Raw genomic sequence first — 25,034 nt, 5'->3', positions numbered from 1 at the left:
AGAAGAAAGGACTGCTATCAATAAGTATTATTTATAATGTTACAAAAATAACTTTTAGCTATTGACAGGAGAATGTTTGTGAGATTTCTACGCACTGTAGGGTTTTAAGCGTGTTAGTCCGATCAGAGTTGTAAGCTGAGTCCAGCCATGAACTTCAGTTGACAGAAAAAAGACTCCATATGTCTTTCAGACGAAAAGTGATCCTACTTCCATTAGTGTCTTTTAAATAGATTATTTGTTACCATAATAAGATGTTCCAATGTCAACACCGACCTTTTGGATTGTTTGATGTAACTGAGCTGGTGTAAGTGACTTTACCTGTGTGTGACTTTGCACTGGCACTGCAATTAATAGGTTTGGTTGGTTTTTTTTTGGTTTATAAATGTTCATTTACATAAGTTTTAAAGATGTGCTTTTTATTTTTATTGTTATTTAAATATGTTCACAGCGACCTAAGGGGAACGGTTCAAAGTTCCTTTTGTACATTTGCTGCACACAATGACCATCATAGTTTGTTCAGAAATAATTGTAAGCAACTTAAAATGCAAAATGATGCCCGAAATAGATTCTGTGTAAGGAGATTTGGAATTATTTCCTTTTTATCTCTGACAAAGTTATACCTTAGAAGTGCCTTCAAAATTATTACACAATTAAAATTTAGCTTTCTGTTGGTTTTTATAATTTTCTGGTCTGTGTTGTTCAGAACATGTGTTAAGAAAGGACAGTCCTAAATTTTTTTTTTCTTTTCTGGTATATTTGGTCATGATCTGTCCAAACTGCTCCAAGACATGTGGCTTCAAAAGTGATGAGCTGCAGAACGAAGATTTTCTGTAGATATCTCACATAATATCTTTTAGACTCATATGTTTTGCTGTGCTTTGAAATTTTACTGATAGTAAAATTTCTTTAAAAAAAGCTCAGTCCATTTAGGAAAGAAGATGAAATGATGATTGTCTGCTTTAGTGGGAAATTACCGACAGAATGATACGTAGTGCATATATAGTCCTGTAAGAAATGCAAATGTTGAATGCATGCTAAGTGTTTAGGAGAAATTTTTTTCTTCAATGTAAAAAACTTGCCTTTTCAATTACTGTTTTCAGGATGTCTAAACAATACTTTTAACATGTTTGTCATGTCAGAGAGCTCCAGGGGATAATCTATACTGACATAATTTGATTTAAAATCAACAGTTTGTGGAAATCTTGATTGTAGGCTTGAATTGTGCATGCCTTGGAGGTGATCTGGAGAAAGAGGGTAGGAGATTGTGGGTGCTAAAAAGCAGGAGCAGAGGAATTTTCCAGCTGCCTTTGCATTTTACGACGTTTCTTTCTCATACAGCTAGCTGAGAAAAACAGCTGCTGAAGCACTTTGTGAAGTTCTTCTTTCTCATGCTTTAGCTGAGAAAGAGTGAAAGATGGTTTTGTAAACTAATTCTGTATTTTGCACCTGGGTTTGTTTTCCAGCCTTGTTTTGGTACTCTGGAAAAAATATTTTGAATGGGTGTTAGAGAACGTCAGCCAGTCTCTCTAGGGGGTGGCTGGTCAAGCGACCAATCGTATCATTCTCTCTCCCGTACAAAGATACATGACCTAGTGTGTAAATAATAATTCCTTTTCTCCTTGGATTTGGATTGTGTCGTTTCTCGCTGGTTCTTGGTAAAACAGCGACTGGAGAAATGTACTGTTTATTTTGTTGGTGAACAATTTCAGCAGCAAATGAGGTTTAGATCAGATATTAGGGTGAAAATACATAAACCTGACACTTCTGCTTTCTTTTAAAATACTTTGCTACGGAACAGGTTTTTTTCCTTTCATTCAGTTTTTTTATGAAAACATCTGCTTTAGAGCATAACATCATCTCAGAAACATTATATTATCTGTTAATTGAAAAACATTTTCTATAGCAGGTATAGGGTTTTGGTAGTGTGAGAATGCTTTAAATCACCTTGGTCCCAGAAATAGCTTAACTGACTTATGTGTGTGTGGGAAATCACACTGTGAAAGGCCAGCATCCACAAAGGAGACAGAGGAGTCTTGCAAGAATCAACTTTATTCGAATAAAAAGAGAGTGTCCACTAGGCCATAACCTTTGTGAGATCTCTCTCGAGGTTTTGGAGGATGCAGCCTCCTTTAATCCTAAACTCCCGGCTGCATGTTGCCCTCCTCCTTTCCTCATTGGCTGAGGGACTAGGAAGGCGAAGCCTTCCCAAATTGCCTACCAGATATTCCTCCTTGAACATGTATCCTCCCCACATCGTGCATTGTATGACCATTAAATGAGCTTTCAGCCCACCCTGGGCAGAGAAGTTAATATTCATAAGTCTATTAAGCCTGCGCACTTTTCCTCTAAAGTTCAGAAATTCACTGTGCTGGACTATGCAACAAATGTGCTCAGCTTGGTGTTCGTAAAGACCCTCACACGCACTCTTCCAGGGCCCGATTGGTCCTTTCCGATCAACTCATTTGTGAAGACATTAACACCCATTTCTCCTGTCACGTGGAACTAACACCTTGCCATGTTAAGGCAGTGGGGCAAAATAAGTTTTAGAGCTCCATGGTACTTGGTTGTCCAGCTTCTGCAGCTTGAATTGATTTTCATTGTACAGCATATAATGCATGTATATACAGTTTAATGATAGTGAAAAGCATTAACTTCAGTTTTTGGAGATTGTAAATTAAGTTGGACAAAATAGCTTAGTCTACTTTGTTGATATAGAAAGCTAGTTGTATCTTTACATAGTATTTAAAGTTACTGAACACCATTTTTTTAGTGTTCATGGGTTTGCATGTACTGAACTGAACTATATATATGTAATCTCCTTGTGCATTAAAAATAGTATTAAAAAAGAAAATAATAATATTTTTCTGTTCCTAAAATTATAATGTAATATGTTGCTGCATGTTGCAACATGGGAAGTTTTTTTCTGAAAACATTTTTGTTTCTCCATCCACTTGGACATTTATCTTAAAGCACTTCAATATCTCCATAGATTCCTGGTTTTTAAGGTGCATCATGGTAAATTCAAAGCATTTTGATGAAGTAATAAAGAAGTGGAATTAAAGAAAAACCTCAACAACATGCAAATCCTTGTACCTTTTGGCTGTATCCCAAAGAATGTCAGAATAGCTATTAGAAAGGCCTGAATGAAATGTTAGTAACTTAATTTGGGTAAGTATTATGGATTTCAAAGCAACAGAACATTTTTCCTGTCTTCTGCCATATAGACCAGATGCGTTCTAGGATGAAAAGCCTTTGCTCATCCACTGAAGTTGTAATTGGTCTTCTGTTGAAATTCAGAAAACTAGTCAGAATATCATGAGGCATATTTATTGTCATTAATTACTACTGCTATCTGGGAAGAAGGAGGCAGCAGATCAGAACAGTTCTAGCTTGATAAGTTTTGTTTTTTAAGCACTAACTTTTTCAAATGGTAGTTCTTCCTGCTAGTAAGATTTTTGTACATGTGTATGAATTTATGTGTGCACTAGCTGTGTTCTTATTGATAGTCTGGTGGGGTCAGAATTGGTGTATTTGCTCCCAGAGGTTTCCCTTTGTTCTCCATGCATACCAGTCTTAACATCTGTAATTCTGTGTGGAGACTGGTTGTGGAGTGAGCTGTGGTTTTGGGAGGGTTGCCTTCTTAAAGAAGTGTTTCCCACTATCTCCTACCAGATGCCTGTTTAGGATTTTGGGTATTATAAGTCTGGCCTGTTGGCTGGAATAGGATTGGAAGTTCTCTGTAGTGTAAGTTCTGTTTCATGTTGTTTTTTAACAGAATCCCTGTATTTAGATGATTGGAAGAAAATAAGCTGAAGTTTGCATGTGTTTTTCCTTCCTCTTAGAAGGAAAAGATTATAGATTTCATTTGTCCTTCTGATTAATTTTCTCTCTGTGTTTATTGAAGCTATAGGTTCAGTGAGGTTGGTTTTAACAAAGGCCAGCACTGAACATTAATTTTCAATTTTGAGCTTTGCAGAAGGAAAATAAATTACTAAGGAGCTAAAGCGGACTTTAAAATATGTGCCCAAACAATGGTCTGTGTGCTTTGTTCAAGAAACACTGACAACAATAACTATTTTTAAAATGTCTCTATTCATACCTTTGCAGTGATTAGTTGTGAAAGATGTGGTAATAAAAGGATAAAGCAGACCAGCTATTTCTTGGAAAAGTCACTGCTAGAAAAAGACTCCTGTAGAATTTGTTGTCACTACTCCCCACTTCAATTCAGCTTGTTATACTTAGTGTATATTAAATAGTTGACTGTCTTAAAATGGTAAGCTGTAGAAAATTCAAGGTGTTTGATTAAGAGGTCAGATATATTTTATTGCACTTAGAGTTGATATTTGAAAAGTAAAACAGAGTGGAAAACAAGTTGTGTTGTGACAATGAACAATTTCTGTTGTGAATAACAAGGAAATTCAGACAACAAGTTTAGAGAACATGACTCATCGTAGACACACCAGAAGAATGAAGTAGCAAAAAGCATCTTTCAATGTTTTGATTATTTTGTTTCTATTACTTTTCTGTTCTCAGGACTTTTTTCCACAAAGAGGTGGAAAAGATACAAATAAAATAAGAGTAAATACTTTGATACGGACCAACAGTGCCTGGCAATGCAGTAATAAATATTTACTGTTAGCCTTAACAAACATCCTAGTTGTTTGACCTTCTTTGCATTTACAAGCATACACTAGCTCTCATTTCAAGTATGAAAAATCTGTTACTGCGAAAAATGTTGGCTTGACATCCCACTGAGAAAGATGAGTAAAAGCAGAGAGAAGCACTTTGACCTAGCTTTGATTGGCTTGGAATACACTAGTTGATGGTGGCTTTAATATTACAGAAATATTACAGAACCTATTTCTCTCATCATGTAACCATTGCCCTCATCATGTACCATTCATTTTTGTGAACATACTTTTGTTAGACTATTCAGTATAATAATACTCCAAGAAAAAATATTGTTACTTTGACATTTGCATGAATGTCAATTGCATGAAAGAGTCTCCATTTTATTTTTCTTCCTTCAGGAACTAGTTTCCAGGTGTTTCCTTTTCTTCTAGCGAGCTAAAAATTAGGCAGCATAGGTTGGATGCTGGATAGCTGTTCTTCAGTTTTTCTTTGTAGTATGTTTTAAATAAATCGGTATTCTGTTTTTGGGTTTTTTTTCAAGCCTGTAAAAAGTGGAAAGAGTACCATTTTCAAAACAAAGATGTTATGCAAGTTTCTTGAAAATATTCTAATTTCATAATTGATAAAACTGAAAAGATACTGATTTCATAATGGTCATTCTTTGTAACTCTTGTTTTTTCTTCTGGAAGATGAAATGTGAATGGTGAGGTACTGGGGCTGTGTTCCTGGCTGTTGCAGCAGGGTTTGTGGATATATTTCCTTTCTCCCACAGGAAAGTTCTAGTTTATCGTTTGTGAAACCCAGTTTTGAGTGGAAAGTCCTCCATCAGGCATGTCTCACTGTTAAAATGTTGTATATAGTAATGATACGATACTGGCAAAGTGTGTAGTTTTTGCAAGTTAATTTTTCTTCTGCTCATATTTTAAACTTGGTATTCATATTTTTTGCTGTTCTTCTGCTCATGTTTTAAACTTAACATTCATATTGTTTTCTATTCTGAAAACAGCATTACTTGTTTTTTTGCAACTCAGGAAGTATGTCTTTCCCGTTACGTAAAAGAGGTAACTGATTAGGTAGGATTCTTTTTCCTTTTTTTGGCTATTAAGTAAACTTGGAGTAAGGTTCTCCTCTGAAAACTATACCTGGACCAATTTTGATACATAATACTGCAAATGGCAAAATTTAATGAGTTTTACATTATATAGAGGTCATGCACTATAATTTATGTCGTGTCAGTTTGTCTTTCCATGACATGATTAGCTGTCTTCATTACCTTCTAAGTCTGGTGATTCTTATGAGCGTTTAATTTGGGAGGAGTACTGCAAAATCTTCTACTCACTATACTTGAATGGCTGCCATTCAATGAAACATTTCTTTAGACAAAAAGGGGACAAATGCCAACAACAGGATATAAGAGTATCAGAGGGGAATAGTTGTACAGTTGTCTCTTCTGTGGTTGTGTGTTAAATCATTGAAGGAAGCGTGAAACAGGACTGGAGGAAGGAAAGGCATTTTCCCAGGAAGGTTGTTTTGAAGTTGATTTTTATTTATTTTATTTTTAATCAGAGAACTTGGAGGTAAGATGGTTTAGGTGATTACACTTGCTGAAAGCAGGTGAGATGGTCATTGTCAATTCAGATTTTTAATTTGTTTTTTTTCTTTAGTAGAAAAAGTGGATAAACAGGACTGGGGATTGAATAAATAATTATGCAGTGCAAGGTCACTTTTTGGGGAATAACAGGCTTTCTGTTTTTACAAGAAATTAATGTTACCTGTTGGAAAGAGCTGTGGCAAATGCCTTGTGTGCTAGTTTATCATAATGTATTAATGATCTTTTGGTATTGTGTAAGTGTGAACAAGGCTATACAATTTGTCTAAAAAAAAAGGTAAATGGCAGGAGTTTGTCGCATGGTCGACAGTGGAAAAGAGAGGGACTGCTCATGAAGTACTGATACCCAGGACAGAAGATTGTTTGGCATAAGACTTCATGTCCTATATTCTAACTCAGTATGTCTTAGATATTTAGTGCAATTTACCAAAGTCTCTTTGAGATGTTGTTGTCCAATATGTTGAAGTACTCTTTCAGACAATGTCAGGGTTGTGAGAGGAAGAAAAAATGTTTTTTGAAAGATCGTCTGATGGAGCGCTTGAAATAATTAAGGTTAGTAGGGGAAAATAAAGTTATGCACCTAAGGGATCAAATTACTTTAAAAAGGGTATAAAGTTCTTGCCTTTAAAAAGATAGAAAGAGCAGAGTGGAAAATACTGAAATAGTAAGTTTTTTAAAATAAGTATTATGTAGTTTCAATTTATGTATGTCACGTTTGAGTTTCAATTTTGTGTAAGTTCTGCAATCTCATTTTGTTACACAGCAAAGGAAAAATAATCACAAAGGCTATTAAGCATTGTGGAGTAAACTTTATTACATATGGAACATAATCACTAGAGGAATTACAGATCAGTCATAGTAAAATGAAATACTTAAAAGGTATTTATTATTAGAGCTTTTCAGTAAAAAGTTTTGTATAGTAAAATGGTAAACTCTTTGTATTTCTATAACTATACTAGAGCTAGTTGTAAAATGAAAGCTGTGAAATGTTTGTTGTTATCTGTATGTCATGAAAGAGCCAAATTGTTTCTAAAATGTACAGTCACAAACTGATTATAAAATTCCCAAGGGGACTCTGATGGGACTGTCATAACTTAGCAATGGAATGGTGAGTCACTGCAGGAGAAATTCATGTAATAATCTTTTCCAGTATTTATAGGACCAGGAGGATAAAATGTAGTTTAATTTTATTTGATTAAAAACTAGTAGGCAAGAGAGAAAGAGGAAGAAAAAATGAAGCATCTTTTATTTCAGGCATGAAAGATGGATGGAATATATAAGAAGCATATTATGAAGCAGGATACTATAGTGATTAATTTCAAATCTGATCAATGCTCCAAAATGGTCATGTTAATATCCTAACCATTCTATTTGATAGCTTAAGGTGATAGCTGTTTTTTTTAGGTTCTGGATACAAAGAGTGGCTTCTGAGTGGAACAGCTAGATTATGAGAAACTGAATGTGGATTGAATCCAAGCTGTATCCTCTTGTATCTAGTGCCCTCTGGTTAAAGATCATGTCTACTGTTGCTTAAAGGTTTGGCTGGTTTTTGTTGGTTCTTTCAGAAAGGGCAGTGGAATTCAGTGGGCATGTGTTCATTCACAGGTGCTTGCATGGATTCTTAACTAAAGCTTTTCAATGCTGTCAGATTTTGAGAGTTTGTCACTGTGTCATGGTACAATGACTCCTATCCTTCTCTTCTCTACTTTGCATTGCTAGTATTTTCAAGATCTTCTGTATGGTTCATTAATATTCAGCATGTATAAAGGGCTTATCAAGCTTAAAGTTTATCAAATTTAAAATGAATGAAAGCAGAAGCAGATGTCTGTGAGGAAAGGTGAGACTGTTAAACAAAATATAAGTATTCTTGAATGAGCTATAAGATCTTCAAAAATTCATCTGGAAAAAAACCCCCAGTATTACATATTGCTTAAAAAAATCAAAATTGTCTGGAGATTTGGCCAAAAAGGTACCTAATTTATCTTTTCATATTCTGCCGTTCAAACGTGATGAAACAAAGGACTTTCTCTGTGGTATAGAAGTGTTGGTGAAAGAAGGATCAAATCTGTTCAATACTTTCTGGAGATGACCAAAGAAGAGTTAGATGTTTAGAAGACAGACATGCAAGAAATAAACCAGTAGTTAAACATATTAGTGGGAAAAGACTATTTCCTGGAAATTAATGTTACTAGTGAGTTTAAGTGGAATAAAATTATTATTCCAAAGTATTTTATTTTAAAGATCGAAGTAGCTCTTCTGACACTTCTATACCTTCTGTGACTCTTTCTGCCAACACTGTAGGTCTGTTTTAGGAAAGATAATATTGATGTTTTTGAAAATTTTCTTCCTAGTTTTCTAGCTATGATAAAGAATAAGAGCATTTGTTTGTTTTTTTAAACAAAACAACCAAACCTAACCATGAAGACGTGACTCATGCTGATTAAACTTTTTTTTTTCCAAGAGGAATTATGATGTAATTTAGATTGGTTTTGATTCTAATGTGTTGCTGCAGAATAAGTGCAATCCTAAATTACACTTGGGACTGTTGTGACTAAGTTTTTTGAGTGCATTTCTGAGTGGGTTAATCCTATACAAAAAAAATAAAAAGGTGGTTTTAATTTTCTGTTGTTCCTCCACATATTTCTGAAGGGATTTTTCTAAATGGATTTCCCTACAGAATTAGAATTTAAAAGTTGGAGGTCTCTTTATTGCTTATGTACATTACTTCTGGTAAGGATTAAATGGAAATAACTTGAGTGGAAATCAAAGCATATCAGATTTACCTTGGAAATTTTAAGAGTAATTTAAGAGAATTTGTATATTTTCTAGAACTCATGTTCATTTTTGCAATTTTCTAAGCTAAATGCAGAGTTAACAATTACATTTTTATATTAATAATTTTCATTGAAGAGAGATAATTAAAAAGTCGCTAATTAGTTTAATATCCCTTTCAACAGCCAGTATTGGATTTTTGCGGGTGTAGTAGAAGTAACAGTACAGTGCAAAGAAAGCCCAAACTGATTGGAACCTTTGTCATAAGAGAGCTTCTCTGAATCTTAGTGGTATGTGAGAACTTACAGAGAAAATGCTTGGAATTTTTAGAATATGCAAGTATGTTCAAACTCTAGCTAAATTCTTATGTTCAGTTGTATTAAAGAAACAACCACATTTTTTTAACTGTTTCAGTTTTGTGTTTATAAATTGGGTTCAATGAGTATACTTTTGTTTTTGTTATGGCAGAAGATAAATCAGAATGCTTAAATAGGTTGTGGGAGCATTTATATAGTATGGATGGTATGTCCTCTGTAACATAGTTTTGTCTTATAGATATTGCTTACAAAAAATTCTGGGTCAGTGCTTTATTTCTTCATAGGAGTGATGCAATTTAATATTGGGTGATCACCCAACTAAATTTTGTTTCCTTCATTAACTTTGTAAAACACTGTAGGAAGTTTTTCCTTCTAGAGCATAAGCTTAGGAAACGTGATAGTATAGCACAAAGAAATTGTGTTGAATAATGCAGCCTAAAGATCTTAGAAGATCATAATTTGCTCTTACTTTTAGCCTCAGTAGAGTTATATTATTAGTCTCATAAGTATTATCATAATATTATTATTATTATTATGGGATTTCCATATGTAAGTCTTTATGTTTTCTAAAATATGTTTCTGGAAAAATGTTTGGCTCTTCATTGCCTTTGAATTTCTGTTCTTATCCAAAGGAATTTGTGGTTGAATCTTAGTTCTTTCAAGAGTTAAATTGGAAAATTTCACTTAAAATGTGCTTATCCTTTGGGTGTATAATTTGTGAGAATAAGTTTAGGTCATATTAATTTCTATTTAATATGATTGTAGCTGATAAGTAGTCTTCAAAACCTGCTTCACATAAAAAATAATTTGAGAAGTGGGACCCCCCCCCTCCCCCCCCACAGATATTAATATTGAAATATCTGGAGAATTTGTTTTTCTAGTTTAGCGTGAGTTTCCCCAGTCAACAGAGGTCAGTTCAATCAACTGAGAGAAAAGTCTTACGGGAATACCGAGGTGGGAGAGTAAGTCACATTTCTAGTTTGGTTTAGATACATTGTCATAAAAGCAATAAAAATCCTTTTCTTTCTGTGCTCCAGTATGCTTTCGCTAGACTATAGAATTATAGATACTTACTTAGTAATTTTTAAAGAAAATATTTCCTGAGTGGAATTGCGGTCATACAACCACTGCATTGCTAAGTGACGAGCCAGTTATTTCTGTCAACAAAAATAGTTCCTGACTTTTAATCAGTCAAGTACCAGTATTGTTAGGCCAAAGGAAGAAGGGGCATACGGCAGCTTCTAGAAACACTACTGCTCTTTTGTAGGTGAAAGAAGACTTAAAACAGCATTAAGTTCTACTAATCTTCTCCCCTTAGACTTACATAGCCCAGCCTGTCTTGGTTCAAGGTGGCTGACTGTGTCCCAAGTCACTGTTTCTTTGGAAGGTCTCAGGAGCAAAGCCTCCTGGTCAGTCTGTTGGTCAGATGGACACTGACTATAGAAACTTCTCTAGAATGAATCTACAGAAACTGCAGAGCTGTCAGGAGAGCAGTGTTCACCTTTCCAGAGTCTTATCTCAGCTGCCTTTCTTCTTCTTCCTTTCTTTCTCGAGCTGGGACCAGTTGGAACTTGCTCACCAGTTCCCTAGACTCCCATCTTTGCAGGCAAACTGTTTGCTCCAGACATTCTCTTCCATGATGTGGCTGGGAGTTAGCAGCCTTTTCCATTCACTTTATCTCAATATGAAGTTTGATGTCACAATCACCCTTCCCAGGTACGAGAGAGAAGGCTTTTTTTTTGTTTTGGTATTGTTTGGTTGGGTGTTTTTATTTTTTTGTTTGTGGGTGTTTGGTTTTTTTGGGGGTTTTTTTTGTTGGTTTTTTTTTTTTTGGCAAAAGATTATTCTGACACAATTGCAATTCTGCACAAAATACAAAAATATTTCCAAAAAGGCAATGGTATATTTTCCTCTAGTATATTAGGGAGATTATCAAAATAAGTTTTAAATCAACCATCAGTTTATCACTGCTCTAAGATAAAAGGTGTTTGTGTTTTCACTCAACAGCGCTTCCTCGATATGACGTTTGGAGCCGGAGGCCACACAGCAGCTCTTTTAGAGAAAGCCAGCGACATCACGGTGTATGCACTAGACAGGGATCCCACAGCTTACAAAATAGCTCAGCAGCTTTCAGAATCCTACCCGTAAGTTGTCTTCACCTGTCTTATATATGGTTAAGATTGATACTTCGGTATTTTATACATAATGTAATATATTTTTATTGGTTTTAATAGCATATGGTAGAATAGCATTCTATGCTGCATGTACCCTGTAAATAAGAGATCCAATTCGATTTGTTTGAGTATTTGCATGCAGCTTCTTCTTAGGTTTTTGGAGTTAAATGTGTATTTTGTAGTTTTAATTTTAAGCATGCATCAAGAAGCTAATTTTATATTTAAAAATAGATTTTGAAAGATTGATGTGTTCTGCTTGCCTTGAGATGATTCTGATTGCAAAGTAGTACAAAAACTTATCTTTGTGGTAAATATTTCACAAAAATGATGGAATAATATGTTTTAAAATAATTAGGTCATTTAAATATGGATTATGAATATTTTAATTTAAAAAACCCCAAAATAATTGTAATTCAGTATTAGGTTTGCTAAGTACTTTGCCACTGGCTTCAAAAACTACTGAACAATTTAATAAGTTACGATTTCTGTGTATAGCTTATGCTTCGATTTTTGTTTTAAATAAGAGTGCTGAATTTGCTAAATGAACAAATGCTAAATGCAAATTTTTTACATCTTTTTTAGTTATGCATAGTTCTTGTTCCTTTACTTAATTCAAGAAAGAACTCAGTCAGAACATCAATGCATTCATGCAAAAGTGTGCAATATAAAGAGTTGAATATGAGCTTTTCAGAAAGTCAAATTTTCAGATCTGACCAAGAAGTGAAAATATGTAGATACGAAATTAAGTAATAGGAAGTAATCAAGACTTAAGAAATTTATGTATGGTAGTAGAGAGAGAATACTCACTGTCAGGTTGAAAACATTGTTTACTTCAAAAGAGCTTTAGCATGAAGAAAAGCAAATATTTCCAGTAAGAAGAAATCTGGAAGAGGCAGATAAAAACACCTGGTTGTTCAGTCATGTTTTCCCACATAAAAAGAAGTTCTAAGGCAGCAGTAATCTTTAAGCAATGCAGAAGGTGTTCCTCAACTTTTCTAAGATAAAAGGCTAAGCTGTGCATTCCTTTCTTCACATGTGTTTGACAGAGGCCCAGTGGGAGAAATGCATGCATGTGTCAAGACAGCATAGCTCAGTTTCTAATCATCCTATTCTGCAAGACCACTTACATGTATTTCTCTAAATTTTCAGCTCTTTTTGGGCTGAAGTGACATGCAATATATACTTACAAATTTGTGGAATTCCTCTCTCTCTCTCCAGAGAATGCTCTTTTTGACAGAGTGCTGTGGAGAATTTTGTCAAGGGAAGTCCATTTTCTTTTAAACTAAGCCTGCAAACATGTTCTGCCAAATGTCATGGGAGTTGTAAAGTCTTCTGTTCTTTGTGTCATAGAAAGAACCCAGTCTTTTAGAAACATTCACACAACGTAAGGCAACAATGAACAGTCCTCTGACTCAATATAAGTCTATCTGTAAAGTATCCTATGCAAACCTGGATGTGGAAAGTTTATTTTCCAAATAGACTAAGAGATTTTACAAGTGCTGGATGCTCTTCTGCCAATGATCAGCATCAGTAATTTTCTGCTTGCTTAGGTTTATGAAAAGATGAACTTTGTATAGCAGTTGATGTAACTTATTATGGTTTAATAGACAAAGGAGGCCTCAGTTCTTATTTTTGATGGTAGTGTCTACCTTTACAGATGCAAGTTATCCTTAGAATGAAGTGGATTCTTGAATAACATAGTGGTGTTGGTGAAAAATCTTAATCATTGAAAGATGACCGTATGTCACCTGGATATGTATTGTAGGATACAGAGCTGTATTCTTATTTGCTCTGGTGTTTTCCCTCATTTTCTGTCTTTCCTATTAGAAAGAACAAGTGGGTCCTTTTCCAGAAGGTAAATATATCTTTTCTCATAACAGTTTGTGTTGAAAATTATTGCAAAAGAATGTTCTATATGTGCTAATTATTAATCTTCTTTCCCTGAGAAGTCAGTTGCATAAACCATTGTCAAGTTAAAAGGAGAAAGGAGGCATAAGAATGTAATTTATAAACAGGTAAAGCTAATGTCTGCTTACAAATCAGTTGAGTATAAAGGATTTACTTACGAGATATGGAGCTTTTATGAATTTTTTTAAGTATTCATTAAAAGATGGTTGGTCTAACATTATGGGATTTTATTGTCTATTTCATGCACTGTGTTAGAAATAAACCTTGTATCAGTTCAATTCAGATCTGTGTGGGCATCAAAATCTCAGGGAATTCATCCAGTTGACATCTGTATCTGGTCAGGTCTATTCTCACATTAAATAGTTGCCTGGCTCACCAGGGAGCCACAGAAATAGTTGTGCTATCTGAAGAATGGCAATGGCAGCATGCAGTTGCAGTCTAAGAGAAATGTAGGGCTACCCCTTCTGTAAGATGCACAGCCTTAGATGTACATGACTGAATAACTGCAACACAGAAGTATAAATATCCTCCACTTTTTTCCTGTTCTAGGTTTTTGTTCACCTCTTCTGTTTAACACTGATGTTCTGGGAGAGGTTATTTGACTTGCTGAAGTGGTTCATTTGCTTTGGAGGTGACAGCACAAAGTTGGGGAAGAGGCTGTTGTGTGACCATAACCAGTAAAATTTTATTCCCACTGTCTGAAACTGTGAATGCAATGGGCAAACTGAAAGTCATATGAACTGAATTTTCTGTTACCCTTTGTTTCCTACTTTCCTACTATTCCTAACCAGAATACTGCATGTGTGAGTTGGTGATGTTAATACCAACTGCATGATGGATCTTGAATCTTGCAGTAATATTTGCAGTAGTCCATTTTACCATAAAAAATTAAAATTCTAAATATACAGTGTTAATTGTTATTGCTTATTCTGGTTAGATCACATTAATAATCTTAGTAAAATTATATAGTTCCGACTGTTATTCACTATGTGGCTTTGTTTGTTAATGTAATCTTTTTGGATTTCAGTAAAGTTTTTTATACAGCTTCTCACCATATTCTTCTGGACAAAATGCCCATTCCACAGCTGGATAAGCTCATCATGTGATGGATGAGCAACTGGCTCACAGGTTGGGCACAAGGAGCTATACTGAATGGGGTGACATCAGGCTGGTGAATGGTCAATAGAGGGGTTCCACAGGGTGTGAATACAAATATGCTGCCAGCAAGAATTCTTTCCAGTCCCGTGAGATAGTTTTCTCTCTCACGGAAGATATTAGTAGAGTTCTATAAACTATGAACACCTGCGACCTTGCAGAGCTTTGTTTATAGTACAGTAGGAAAATATTTTGACAATGGATGTTTTAGGATTTTAGCCAATCACCCCAAGGGGTGGCTGATTCTTTGACCAAATAGACTATGAAGAAAAAAGTCTATAAAAGAGTCGTAAAATAATTAAATAATTAAATCTTGCTGCACAATTCCTGCCTGCTGGATGTCTCTCCTCCTCCCTACCACTGCAGGATATCGCGACAACAGGGCTCCATGTTTGGCCCTGTTATCTTCAGCGTCTTGGTAAAGGGCTTGGGTGCAGGACTTGACAGGATACTAAGTGAGTTTGCAGATGATGCAAAATTGGGAGGAGCTGCTGATTCCCTGGAATGCAGAGTGGCCCTGCAGAGAAACCTGGACAAATGAGAGGGCTGAGCAATCACCAATCATACGAAGTTTAACAAGGGTAATGTGAGGGACTAAAATGTGATTGGTGAATACTCAAAACAGTTGGCCATTTGTGGAGGCACTGCTGCTTTGCTGACGATTGCATGGTAACAGCCCAGGTGCAGAGGCATGAGCACCACAGGATGACCATGACAAACCCACCTTTGTTTATTAAGAATCTGAGCCAGATAAGGGAAGAGGGCAATAAGAACCAGATGTGCAAGGCCAAATAGTGCTTTTTATCATGGCAATGTTCTCCCTTACACAACTGGCTCAGTTGTAAAACTTCCCCCCAAGGGAGATAGTGAGACATGTAGGCCTGAAGGCATTCATCCTTTCTGAGGGTGTGTTACTGGCTCAGCTACACTGACCTTAGAGATAACTGCCGTATCTTAGAAGGTGTCATAAACCATCAAAGACCCCTGAAGTGCCCCCAGACTCATTTCTGGGGCCTTCCACCAGAGGACTCCATGTGATCCACAGTGTTGCAACACAGTGTAAAATTTCCCCCCCAGGGGATGTACCTGGGCATTCCCACCTAGCCTAAGCATATATTAACCCATTGTACTTTGTGTTTTGCGGGCTTTCCCCCACCCCCAACAGGTCAAGACAGCAACCATCACTTCGACTAATGGACATCAAAATTGCAACAATCAAATCTTGTTGCTGGATCCATGAGTGATAATATTTTTTTCCACTGTTATCCTTTCTTTCTCTCTCTTTCTTTCCCTTACACATTTTCTTAAGTGTTATTTTTATGCTCTTATATTACTGTAGGTAATGATAACCAAAATGGCTACATACCTCCTTTTGACTGCAGCCAAATTCTTATAAAATACACTCTCTCTCTCTATATATATATATATGCATATATAGATATTTAGATATATCTATACAGATATATATATATATATAAAAACACTGGTCATTTAATGTCATTTCACTCTAATCCACCCCAAGGGATCACAGAATCACAGAATTAACTAGATTGAAAAGACCTTTGAGATCATCAAGTCCAACCTGTGACCCAAAATCATCTTATTAGCTCAACCATGACACTGAGTGCCACATCAGTCTTTTTTTAAACACCTCCAGGGACAGTGACTCCTCCAGCTCCCTGGGCAGCCCATTCCAGTGCCCAATCACTCTTTCAGTGAAGAATTTTTTTCCTAATGTGCAGCCTAAACTTCCCTTGGCACAGCTTAAGACTTTGTCCTCTCATTCTGTCAATGGTTGCCTGGGAGAAAAGACTGACCCCCACCTGACTACAACCTCCTTTCAGGTAGTTGTAGAGAGTGATAAGGCCACCCCTGAGCCTCATTTTCTCCAGGTTAAACATCTGCAGCTCCCTCAGCCACTTTTCACAGGGCTTGTTGTCCAGACCCTTCACCAGCCTTGTTGCCCTTTTCTAGATATGTTTGAGCATCTCAATGTCCTTCCTAAGTTGGGGAGCCCAGAACTGGACACAGTACGCAAGGTACGGCCTAACCAGTGCCAAGTACAGGGGAAGAATGGCTTCCCTGCCCCTGCTGGCCACACTATTCCTGATACAGGCTGGGATGCCGTTGGCCTTTTTGGCCACCAGGGCACACTGCTGGCTCATGTTCAGTCAGCTGTCAACCAGCACCCGCAGGTCCCTTCCTGTCTGGTCGCTGTCCTGCCACTCTGTCCCCAGCCTGTAGCGCTGCCATCTATCCAGCTGTTCCAGGTCTCTTTGCAGAGCCCTCCTACCCTCCAGTGGATCGGCACTCGTTCCCACCTTGGTGTCATCTGCAAATTTACTGATGGTGGACTCAATCCCATCATCCAGATCATCAATAAAGATGTTAAACAGAACCATCCCCAACAGTGATCCCTGGGGGACACCACTGGTGTCTGGCTGCCAGCTGGATGTGGCACCATTTGCCACCACTCTCTGGGCCTGGCCATCTAGCCAGTTCTGAGCGCAGTGACAAGTGCACCTGTTCAAGCCATGGGCTGCCAGCTTTTCCAGGAGTTTACTGTAGGAAACAGTGTCAAAGGCCTTGCTGAAGTCCAGGTAGACAACATCCACAGCCTTTCCCACATCCACCAGGTCATAAAAGGAGATCAGGCTGGTCAGGCAGGACCTGCCCTTCCTACAGCCTTGCTGGCTGGGTCTGATCCCTTGGCTGTCCTGTAGGTGCTGTGTGATGGCACTCAAGATGATCTGTTCCATTATCTTGTCACGCACTGAGGTCAGGCTGACAGGCCTATAGTTTCCCAGATCCTCCTTCTGGCCTTTCTTGTGGATGGGTGTCACAGTGGCCAACCTCCAGTCATCTGGGACTTCCCCAGCGAGCCAAGACTGATGGTAAATGATGAGAGTGGCTTCGCAAGCTCATCTGCCAGCTCCCTCATCACCCTAGGGTGGATCCTCTCTGGTCCCATAGATTTGTGAGCATCTATTAAGAATAACCTGAATTACCCTCACCTTCAGGGTCGAGTTGTAACAGTATGTTGATGGATTCTGCACCTGGGACAGGGCAACCCTGGAATTATGTACAGAGTGGGGAACGAGAGGCTGGAGAGCAGCACTGCAGAAAGGGGCCTAGGGGTCCTGCTGAATTGAAGTTCAAGTTGAATTGAAGTTGAAGACCTGTTGAAGATGGCAAGCTGAAGACCTGTGTATCCCTGTGATCAAGAAATCAAGCAAAGGGGGCAGGAGAGCTGCATGGATGAGCAGGGAGTAGTAAAATCTCAAACGAAAGAGAGAAATGTATGGGATGTGGAAAAGGGATAGGCCACATAGGAGGGCTATAGGAGCATCATTAGGTATGCATAGATGAGACAAGGAAGGCTGAAGCCTACTTGGAATTGAATTTGGCTAGGGATACCAAGGACAACAAGTTCATTTACAAATACATCAGTGGCAAAAGGAAAATTAAGGAAAATGTGAGGCCACTGCTGAGTCAGATGAGTGTAACAAGACACAGAAAAGGCAGAAGTACTGAATGTCTTTTGTGCCTTAGTTTTTACTGCTGAGAATGTCCCTCAGGAGTCCCAAACCTCAGAGGTAAGAGAGGAAGGCCAGAGAAAGGAGAACTTCCCTTGGTCATAGAGGGTTGGGTTAGAGACCGGTTAGACAAACTTAATGCCTATAAATCCACGGGCCCTGATGGGATGCACCCATGGGTGCTGAGGGAGCTGGCAGATGTTGTTGCTCTGCCACTCTCCATCATCTTTGAACGTGGAGAATGGGAGACATGCCTGATGACTGGAGGAATGGCAATGTTATTCCCAGATTCCAAAAGGGCAAAAAGGAGAATTTGAGAAAATACCGTCCAGTCAGCCTCACATCTGTCTCTGGAAAGGTGATCAGATCATTCTTGAGGCCATCACAAAGCATGCAGAAGAAAAGAAGTTCATCAGGATTAGTAAGCATGGATTCACCAAGGGGAAATCATGCTTGACCAATCTGATAGCCTTTTATGATGGCACGACAGGATGCGTCAGTAGGGGGAGAGCAATGATGTTGTTTGCCTCGACTTCAGCAAGCATATCCTCATAGATAAGCTCAGGAAATACAGGTTAGAGGAATGTACAGTGAGGCAGATGAAGAATTGGCTGAAGGGCAGAGCTCAGAGGGTCGTGATCAGTGGAGCAGAATCCAGTTGGAGACCTGTACCCAGGGGCGTTCCCCAGGGATCAATACTGGGTCCGGTCAGCCTGTTTATCCACGGCCTGGATGAAGGGATAGAACACACGCTAAGCAAGTTTGCTGACGATACAAAACTGGGGGGCGTGGCTGCTATACCCAAAGGCTGTGCTCCCATTCAGGGGCACCTTGATAGGCTGGAGAGTTGGACAGAGAGAAGCCTAATGAGGTTCAACAAGGACAAGTGTAGGGTCCTGCACCTGGGGAGGAATTAATCCAAGCACCAGGACAGGTTGGGGGCTGACCTGCTGGAGAGCAGCTCTGCTGAGAAGGACCTGTGAGTTTTGGTGGATGACAGGTTGACCACGAGCTAGCAGTGCATCCTTGCAGTCAGGAGGGCCAATGTTATCCTGGGGTGCATTGGGAAGAGTGTGTCCAGCAGGTCGAGGGAGGTGATCCACCCCCCTCTACTGAGCCCTAGTGAGGCCACATCTGGAGTGTTGTGTTCAATTCTGGTCTCCCCCAGTTCAAGGAAGACAGGGAGCTGCTGGAGAGGGTCCAGTGGGTCCATCCATCCGGCTACAAAGATGGTGAGGGGTTCTGGAGCATCTCTTATGAGGAAAGACTGTGGGAGCTGGGCCTGTTAAGTCTAGGGAAGACTGAGAGGTGATCTCATCAATGCATATAAATATGCAGATGTGAAGAGGGTGGTGCCAGATTTTTCAGTGGTGCCCAGTGACCAGACAAGGAGCAGTGGCCATAAATTAAAACACAAAGTTCCACGTCAACATGAGGAAGAGCTTCTTCACGTTAAGGCTGGCAGAGCACTGCAACAGGCTGCCCGGGGAAGTCATGGAGTCTCCCTCTGGAGACATTCAAAACATGCATGGAGGAGTTCCTGTGACATCTGCTTCAGGTGACCCTGTCTTGGCAGGGCAGTTGGACTGGATGATCTGCAGAGGTCCCTCCAACCCTAACAATTCTGTGATTCTGTGAAATATGCCCAAAGATATTGTGGCAAGAGGAGATAAATATGGCTAAATTAAGGGATTTTTCTATACTCAGAACTTATAAATGAAATCCTCCATGTATTTAACTGAAAGATAGCTGGAGTAATAAGTCGCTGGAGGAGAAAACTGAGGAAAAATACATTTGATGTTTGTATTTTAAATGTGTCTCTGTTTTTTGATAGTGATTTTGTCAGAACTTAAATCTGAAGAGGGTAGAGTTCCAGCTGCAGATCTCACATTTATTTAGTGTCTCTGTTTATTATTTTTATTTTTAAAAATATGTAGTGCTGCTTTAATAAGGAGAAAATGGGTCAGGGTCTGTTAGATATTCAGTGTGTGGGTGGGAATCCTTTGACGTGCTTTCTGGGGAAGCCGCTAACTTGGGAATTGCTGCTGAGAATCCAGGAGAACAAGATAAAATTCAGTCAGTAGCAATATATATTACAAGTAAACCCTTTCACACCCACTGAAAGGAAGAGGCTAGAGAGGTGGCTGAAATCTGGCAATTAACCAATATAATGGAAAATTTTTAAGTATGAGAAACTCATGCAAAGCCAATGCAGAGGAAAAAATACGTGCTTTGTAGTTCTCTGAGCAGAATAAGAAATTGTGCCCCAGAAGTATGGATAAATAGTATAGAATTCCTCATACAATTTAAATACCATTTTAATATAGTTTTAAAGTGATTTTGAGGTGTGAGGGTGCTTGTGGAATTCGCTTTCAAAGTTACACAAAGTTTGCAGAAAAAATGTGGTAGATCAGCTGTGTATGCTCTGGGGAAAATAGATCTTTTCCCCAGTCCTAGGGAAAACAGAGGGTTTTTTTTCAATTTTGATATGCTTTTTTTATGTGCTTATGAATTGTAGCTGAGTATTATATATTGGTGCTTTTTCTTGCTATATTATTATTTTTATTTAACTTTTAACTGTAGTGCATAAGAAATACAATTAATATGCAATCAAGGCATATTCATTGTAATGGTGCCTTGACTACCTATAAGTATACTTAATTAGTTACCTATAGGGTTATTTCTTTCTAAAGAATTCTCCATGTATGTCAACATCTGGCTGTCTCTCAAATGCAGGCAACAAAGATAAGTGAGTTACCTTAAATATGAAGTGGAAAAATTCAATTGAGAGTAGTAAAAAGACCCTCAAATGCCATTAATATTAAAATACTACTTTTCTGATGTTTATTTTGCTTCCCGAAAGATTTGAGTAGGAAACCCAAATGTATTTATGTATCAAAACATAAGGAATAAAAATTCTTTCTCTTGTTGTTGAAGTTGCAGCTGTGCAGGTTTCAGAATGACTGGAAAACTTTGCTTGCTTTCATACATACAGTCTGATCCTTCAATACACTGAGTTGCAGGTTTAAATTTGGTTCAAATTCAAAATTGCCCTGACACAGAAAACACATACAAAACGACTGGTCTTTACATTGTTGGATATCTTGTCTAGTGCTTTCTTAAAACCTTGTCAACTTTCAAGTGAAAGGCTATGCATGTCGTTTACCTGGACTTTAGTAAAGCCTTTGACACTGTTTCCCACAGAAGTCTCCTGGAGAAACTTGCTACTCACGGCTTGCAAATGTGTACTCTTGTCTGGGTAAAAACTGGATGGATGGCCAGGCCCAGAGAGTGGTGGTGACTGGAGTTAGATTAGCAGGTGCCTGGTTATGGGTGGTGTTCCCCAGAGCTCAGTATTTGGGCCTTTTAATATCTTTATAGATGATCTGGACAAAGAGATTGAGGGTGCTCTCAGTCAATTTGCCGACAACACCAAGCTGGGTGGGAGTGTTGATCTGCTGGAGGGTAGGAATATTCTACAGAGGGATTTGGACAGAGTGGATTGCTGGGCCAAGGCTAGTTATATGAAAGTAAACAAAATGAATTATTTGGGTCACGACCACTTGCTGCAGCGCTACAGGCTAGGGGCAGAGTGGAAAGCTTCCCTGCAGAAGAGGACCTGGTGGTGCTGGTCAACAGCAGCTGAACATGAGCCAGTGTGTGCCCAGATGGCCAAGTAGGCCAGTGGCATCCTGGCCCCTATCACAAATAGTGTGGCCAGCAGGACCAGGGAAGTGATTGCCCCCCTGTACTCAGCACTGATGAAGCTGCACCTCAAGTCAGTTTTGGGCCCCTCATTACAAGAAAGACATTGAGGTGATGAATCATGTCCAGAGAAGGGAATGGAGCTGGGGAAGGATCTAGAGAGAAAGTCCTATGAGGAGTTGACTGAGGGAGGACCTTCTTGCTTTCTACAACTACCTGAAAGGAGGTTGTAGACAGGTGAGGGTCAGTCTCTTTTCCCAGGTGATAACCATAGGACAAGAGGAAACAGCCTCAAGTAGCACCAGGAAAGGTTTAGATTGGATATTAGTAAAAATTTTGTCATGGAAAGAGCTGTCAAGCACTGAAATGGGTTGTCCAAGAAAGTGGTGCACTCATCGTGCCTGGAGGGATTTAAAGGCTACATAGATGTTGCACTTAGCGACATGGTTTAGTGGTGGACTTGGCAGTGCTGAGCTAATTGTTGGACTCTGTCTTAGAGGTTTTTTCCAATCTAACTGATTTTGTGATTTGAATATCAGGCTTCTCTTACATAGCATAATTACAGAAATTTCCCTACAGCATTATATTGTTTGAAACTGTAATTAAATAGTTTGTGTGTGCCCTTCTTAATTTTCTTTTCGTCGCAGATGCAATGGATTTTGATTCATTGTGTGGGCTGCAAAATCTTTACCTGTAGACTGTGGTCTAGTAAGTTCAAGTTCAGAAAGTTTTTCTGCCACTTTGTGCTGGGATGACTACGGACCGTTTCCAATATTAGTTGAGTTTACATTTCATATACTGGTTACATAATAGACAAGTCCTCATTTGCACTTATAAGAACTTACAGGGTACAGTTGCCTGTCTCAAACACTGTCAAAGCAACAGAAGGAACTTGCCATAAGAAAAGCCACCACAGCAGGAACTTGAGATAAGCACAGAAGGGAGGAATTTGTGACGGGAAGGCACATTCCAGGCCTGGTGGAGGTGAGATCTGGTTAGTACATCCTGGTTAACACATCCAGATAAAACTGGGAAAGGAAGCAACTTCTCATTACACATATCACCAGTCAACCAAGATCACCCCAAGTTATGGGACAGGTGGCATCTGTGACCACCGAAGTACCCCCAAACTCATTTCTGTGGGGTTCCATCAGAGGACTCTACATGATCCACACTGTTAAAACAACCCCCCAGGGGAGGTGCCTGGGCATTCCCACCTGAACCTGAACATGTATTAACCTGTTGAACTTTTTGTTTCATGGGCTTCCCCCATCATGACAGATCAAGACAGTGACTATCTCTTCAGCCAAAAGACATCTGAATTGCAACAATCAAGTCTTGTAGCATGGTGGTGATATTTTTCTTCTCTCCTTCCTTCCTTCCTTCCTTCCTTCCTTCCTTCCTTCCTTCCTTCCTTCCTTCCTTCCTTCCTTCAAATTACAGCTTTATACTTTTATATGGTTTTATTACTATAGATAATAATGACCAAAATGGCTACATATCTCCTTTCCATCACAACCAAATTGTTCTAAAATAAACCCTGAGCATATATATATATACATACATACATATATATAAACACCAGCCATCCAGTGTCATTTCCCTCTCATCCACCCCAGGGAATCTTTTCTTTTAACAAGAACCTTAATTACCCCATCTCAGTGGTGGGTTGTAACAGCGCTGTTTACATCTAGAAGTAGTAAAGTGTCTTTCAAGACGCTGTGCCAGAATACTGCCTTTATATACACGACAGTGTTAGTTTCAAGGCATGTGTTTATGCTGACATTCCCAGTAAAGCTTTTCTTTAGCAGTAGATACATATCAGTTCTTCAAGATTCATTGTATTTACAAGATTCTATCAATCTTTTTGATGGTATATATATTTTATTTTGACAAAATTATCTAATAGTTATATTATTAAAATTATTTTGGATTTCATGTTATAAAACTGGGGTTTTGTTTTCATACATAACATCCCATAGGTCAGTGCTAGATTTAATACAATTTACAGTCAAATGAGTCAGGACATCCCTTTTACAAGTTACTGATTTAGGAAAACAAAGTGATATAATTTTGATCTTAGTGCTCTTGAATAAGCTGCTTAATCATATTATTTTAGTAGGAAAATCTTAGAAGAGATATGTTTTACATTAAGTGAAGTTTAGAGTTTTATGCATAACTGATGTTTATCAGTTTTGAATTTAGTTTTGGTTTAGGCAGTTTCTCTTCCAATACATCCTGATTCCCGCCAGGATGGTTAAATTTTGCAGTAGCCAGGAGGGGCATGGCCAGGACCTGGATGTTATTCTGTACCACCCCACATCATGTGCAGGGGGTGGGGGGGAAAGGGGTCTCCTCCAGTTGTGCTGGGTGTGGATGGGTCGGGATGATGTCGAGTTCCACGTGGTGAGAATTTGTGTGTGAATCATTCACCTCTCTTGTACACTCTGTTAGGAATATTGCTGCCATTACTGTTCGTTTTCTTATTTCATTTGCTGTTTCCAGTAAATTGTTCTTTCCTCAACCTATGATCTTTATCTTTTGTGCCTCCAGTTCTGCTTTCCATCCCACTGCAGCGGGAGGGGGTGGCAGAAGGGGGAGTAAGCAAGCAAGCGGTGCATGGTTTGGCACTAAACTGGGGAGTACCATTCCCGAAGTGTGACACAGTATCAAAACCATTTCCATGGGAAGAGATCTTAGGATGTTGTCTAGTCCAGCCTCATGCTTCAGACATATCAGGCAGTCAAGTATGATCCATCTGCTCATATATCTGAATCATCTTAGACATCTTTAGACATCCTTAGACAATGGAAGTATAGGTTAAGTAGCTTAATTCCTTTCTGGCCTGAGAAGCTACACCTTTTAGACCAAGATGTTGATCAAGAAACAAAGAAACACTCAGCAGAATGTTGGTTTTCTTCCATCACAGTTTTTCATCGGTCTTTCTCTAGGAATACTCTAAAATGCTAACTCTTTTTACAGAATGAGAGGACCATCAGTTAACTTGATAGAGAGGGGTAAGAAGCTTCTGAAATAGTTTCAAACAAATGCTAACCCCTCTACGTGTTGGTTAAGGAGATGGAGATAACTGTGGGTGATTTGAATTCCTTTTTAATACAAATGTCCAGATCTTTAATGTATTTTTAAGGACCTGGTAGCTCAACTTCATGGAATGCAATGTCAAATGTTGCTTTACATGTTCATTAAATTATTTTTCTTTTTTTAA

At 38.4% G+C, this 25,034-nt stretch overlaps 1 protein-coding gene across 2 annotated transcripts in view; it reads left to right on the top strand.

The window, feature by feature from the left end:
- METTL15 (methyltransferase like 15) overlaps positions 1-25,034 on the top strand; it is a 94,407-nt gene that overhangs the window by 29,195 nt on the left and 40,178 nt on the right. For both annotated transcript variants that reach the window (XM_048307037.1, XM_048307036.1), the window contains one exon: positions 11,338-11,474. In XM_048307037.1, coding sequence (XP_048162994.1) covers positions 11,338-11,474 — 137 coding nt within the window. The remainder of the gene's footprint in view (positions 1-11,337; positions 11,475-25,034) is intronic.

This window comes from Corvus hawaiiensis, chromosome 6 (assembly GCF_020740725.1).
Source record: "Corvus hawaiiensis isolate bCorHaw1 chromosome 6, bCorHaw1.pri.cur, whole genome shotgun sequence".
Taxonomy (NCBI): domain Eukaryota; kingdom Metazoa; phylum Chordata; class Aves; order Passeriformes; family Corvidae; genus Corvus; species Corvus hawaiiensis.
Note: the sequence above shows the minus strand (reverse complement) of the source record. Positions and strands in the feature narration are given on the sequence as shown.